Source organism: Etheostoma spectabile, chromosome 9 (assembly GCF_008692095.1).
Source record: "Etheostoma spectabile isolate EspeVRDwgs_2016 chromosome 9, UIUC_Espe_1.0, whole genome shotgun sequence".
In the NCBI taxonomy this organism is placed as follows: domain Eukaryota; kingdom Metazoa; phylum Chordata; class Actinopteri; order Perciformes; family Percidae; genus Etheostoma; species Etheostoma spectabile.
In genome coordinates, this window is record NC_045741.1 from 28,294,348 (window position 1) to 28,298,294 (window position 3,947).

Here is a 3,947-nt window from a genome sequence, read left to right on the forward strand (position 1 = left end):
ATACATGCACTAATGGAGAGATGTCAGAGTGTGGGGGGGGGAGGGGGGCTGGGACTGCTGAACAGGCGCCCTGAGCGGTTGAGGGGGGTTCGGTGCCTTGCTCAAGAGCACCTTGGTCACCATATGTCTGCATTGGTTTAAAAGCCTAATAATGTGGTGGGTCCACCAGACAAGGGATCATTGGCTGTGGAACAAAAATATGAACACCACACAAGGGTGAAAGCACTTAAACCAAGGATCACAAGAAAAACAGTTGTTGATAATTGGATTTGAAAACATTATGTTAAATTTATTCATGATTGGCCTGTTTTCCACAGAACATAAGCCATCTCAACATAATAAATGTGTCTCTTTTCCGATGGGTTTATCATGTTTGCCTTTCTTCCATGCAGTTACTGCTGTGGAACTAATGTTTTTTTTCCCTAATAATGTAATATCATATTCTAAAGAATATCTACAAGTGGACACTTAGCTGTAATGTAATTGGTCTTGACAAGAGTCGTCTGAGTGGAGCACTCAGCTCAGAATAGCTACGCTCCCTCCAGCCTTCATAATCATCTACTGTGTACATTCATTTGCATTTTTGTCACAGAGCCTGCCAAAGTGGATATTATTATTATTTTCATGTGTTTCTTTTATGTTTTTCTGGGGTAATTTGAAAGCTGTCCAAGATGATGAAGCCAGTGACAATAACGGTGCTGAATTTGGATTGTTGTGTCACCATGCAGACGTGCACATGAGACTGTTTACTTTCCATCGTCTGACAAAATAATTTTAAATCTTTCAGCCTTTTATTGTGTTTGTTTTGCCTGTTGGGCATAATATGAATGGGCATCATTTGTCAGGACCCCACTTCTGTCAAACTGTAGCTTTAAGATATATTCCTTTTTTGTGTGTGTGTGTGATGTATAAGTCTGGAATTTGAAGGTGCCATTGGAAAATAGGTTATTAGCCCTCAACCCTAAAAACAGTGTGGGGGTGCACGATTCAGAAAATGTCACTGTTTGATTTGACATTGATTTTTAGGCTCACAATTTGATTCTAAACTGATTTTTGGTTAAAAAACGATTCAGAGTATGTACATCTAGTTACTTTTCTAGTGTATGAATACCATGTGCAGTCATTGTTAATAAGTTATTTTATATGTTCTTTACAGAAAATGAGCCAGGACCAATGAGTTCAATATGCAATATATGAATACATTTTTGGAATTCTATGAATCACTATTGAATTGGTAGAGCTCAAATCGATTCATAAATGAGAATCGATTTTTTTGCACTCCCCTAGTGTTCAGCGTAATGTTGTGATGATGGAGATTTGTTGATAATGTGCGTGCCTCTTGTTGTCTTGCAGCTCTGAGGACACACCGGTGCATCTGAAAACTGATGCTGAGTGGAGCGCACACGCATCTGCGGTGTGCTCTAACGCGCCTCTTAGTGATGGCTCAGAGGACGAAGCGACACACAACACCACCCACGCAAGACAAATGGACCAGGAAGGTATTTGGATTACTTTTAAATAAGAAAAAAGTTTTGGCTCCATATGCATATATCGTTTTTATTCTGATGACATTTCCGCTCTCAGGCTTTCTTCATATTATTTCCTTCAATCACCCTTTATTTATCCTTGAGAGATCATTCAGGGGCGACCCTCATTTTCAATGTCATCGAGTCAGCTTACAAAGACAAATACAGAACAACAACATAGATAGTACAATCATAAGAGATATAGAAAGACAATAAATATTCAGAATTGGAAAATGATTTCATAATAGAATAAGGACAATAGGGATGCAAAAGAAAATGCAACTATGTAAAGCATTTACAAGTAGAAGTTTGCAGGTTAAAAACCAGATTTCTAAATTATCCAAGAGGGACAATGGAGTTGATTTTAGGAAATAGTGAGTTGTTTGTTTCAGACAGCTTGAATCCTGTCAAATGTTTTCCAGCTGGGAATACAAAGGCACTAGACACGGATGCATTGGACAATATCCCAGGAATCCCAGCACCAACGGCTTCAGAGGAAAAGCCATGGAGGAAAGCTGGTAAGTAGTGGTCTTTGAGCCTGTAGACGTAGGTGATTCTTTGCATTGTGTACTCTCTATGTAAACTTTGCTGTGGACTTGTTCAATACTATTGTATTTTTGCTTTCAGGTGCTGACCTCTCAGATTACTTTAACTTTGGTTTTGATGAAGAGAGCTGGAACACCTACTCTAAGAAACAGTCAAAAATCCGTAAAGCTAATAGAAAACTATGCACTAAAGTCATGGTAAGAAAAGATGTTCGCTGATGTGATTTAGTCAGTCTTGTTTTTTCCAAGAACATAATCTGAAAACAGCAATCCAGGGCTGGGCAATATGGATAAAAATGAAATATCATGACATTTTTGACCAAATACCCCTATATCAACATTGTGATGATATTGCAGGGTTGACAATTGGTGCTTTCACACAAAATAGGTACACAATGATATTTGTGATAAATAATCATTAGCAATATGGATATAATGACTGAAGTGGGTAAAGGCAAATAATTGAACAGTTAGACCAGTCAGAAAATTACATTACTGCAATACTGCCTGGAAAACCAGGAAAAGACAACACTTACAATATTAGGATACCCAAAATCTAATATTTTGTCATAATCTACAATCAATATCTATCTCATATCACGTCATTGATTTAATATTGATATACTGCCCAGCCCTACAAGAATCCCAGACATTATTGTTCTAACACTGTTGTAATCCCACTCAGGGCCAGAAGGAAAAGGAGTCTTCTCCGGCTCCTCCTTCGTCAGACAACCCCTCTACTATACTAACGTCCAGGTTAGTTACTACATGTCTTCTATACCTACTCTCATTGTCTGTGTCCTCAGTGCTTCGTCCCATATCCCATTCCTTGCTATAACTTTGAGCCCAGAGCCTGGCGAGGCTGGCTATCAGCCTGGTTCCATCTGTTTCCTCTGATCCTAAGATGGTCTCAGTATATTAGGGGTTGTATTGGCAAGGGATCCCAAAAGTGTAGAGGTAAACAGAGACCAATGTTCATTTGTTAAGGGCAAGGGGGTAGACGAGCATCCGGAAAGCGTACCTCCTATGGGGAGACCCTTAAGCTAACAAGCCATCACCTGCCGTTAGCATTCCATTGACTCCCATTCATTTTGGTGTCACTTTGACAGCAAATAGCTTTACATCTGAAGTGTTTGAAGACTCTACTTGTCCATTGTTTATTTCTTTTCAGCCTAAGCTACTATGCAATGCACGTCCCTAGATGGACCTGTGCTTTTTTTTTAAATTCAATAACTCAACACTTAAAAGACGTAAAAACAAGTAAAGAACACAAACTCATCAATAGATACATACCTTAAAATGCAAAACTCACAAGAAAATATAGACAAAGCAATACAAAACACCGACCAATACAATAAATCAGGAGTGCCAGAGGATTTATGACTACATGACTGCTCCCGCTTAACAAACAATTTCAGATGAACTTTAAAATGATCTCAGTCAGGATGATTTTTAAGTTGAATAGCAAACGAATTCCACATATTGATTCCCCTAACAGAAAAGGGTTAGGGTTTGTCCTAATGAGGATTTACGTAAGGGCATCTTCCAATTACTGTTGGATGCTCCACAGCACGCAACAAAGAACCCAAAGCTCTGAGAGGAACCGCTTCCTTCCTCCCGTGCATGTGCACAGTCGTCTTCACGTTAATGTGAAGCTTTTAGGGTGACGTTTTAAGCACCAGAGCTTGCTGAAGCCTGTGGGAGACACAGCTGTTATGGACTGGGCCCATGGTAATTTACAGCCTCCATCTTTTCTGTATACACAACTGGCCGCTTTATTAAAGATTTGTCTGTTGATGATGCAAGGTTGCCCCTCAGGGGAGGTCATGTGGATCTGAGTGCTATGTGGTGGTGTCTTTCTGAGTGACAGAGCTGG

At 39.6% G+C, this 3,947-nt stretch overlaps 1 protein-coding gene across 1 annotated transcript in view; it reads left to right on the plus strand.

Moving 5' to 3' along the window:
- The window catches only part of fip1l1a (FIP1 like 1a (S. cerevisiae)), a 31,956-nt gene that overhangs the window by 3,004 nt on the left and 25,005 nt on the right, over nucleotides 1–3,947 (plus strand). The window contains 4 exon segments of the mRNA XM_032526019.1: nucleotides 1,354–1,499; nucleotides 1,949–2,044; nucleotides 2,154–2,269; nucleotides 2,757–2,827. Coding sequence (XP_032381910.1) covers nucleotides 1,354–1,499; nucleotides 1,949–2,044; nucleotides 2,154–2,269; nucleotides 2,757–2,827 — 429 coding nt within the window.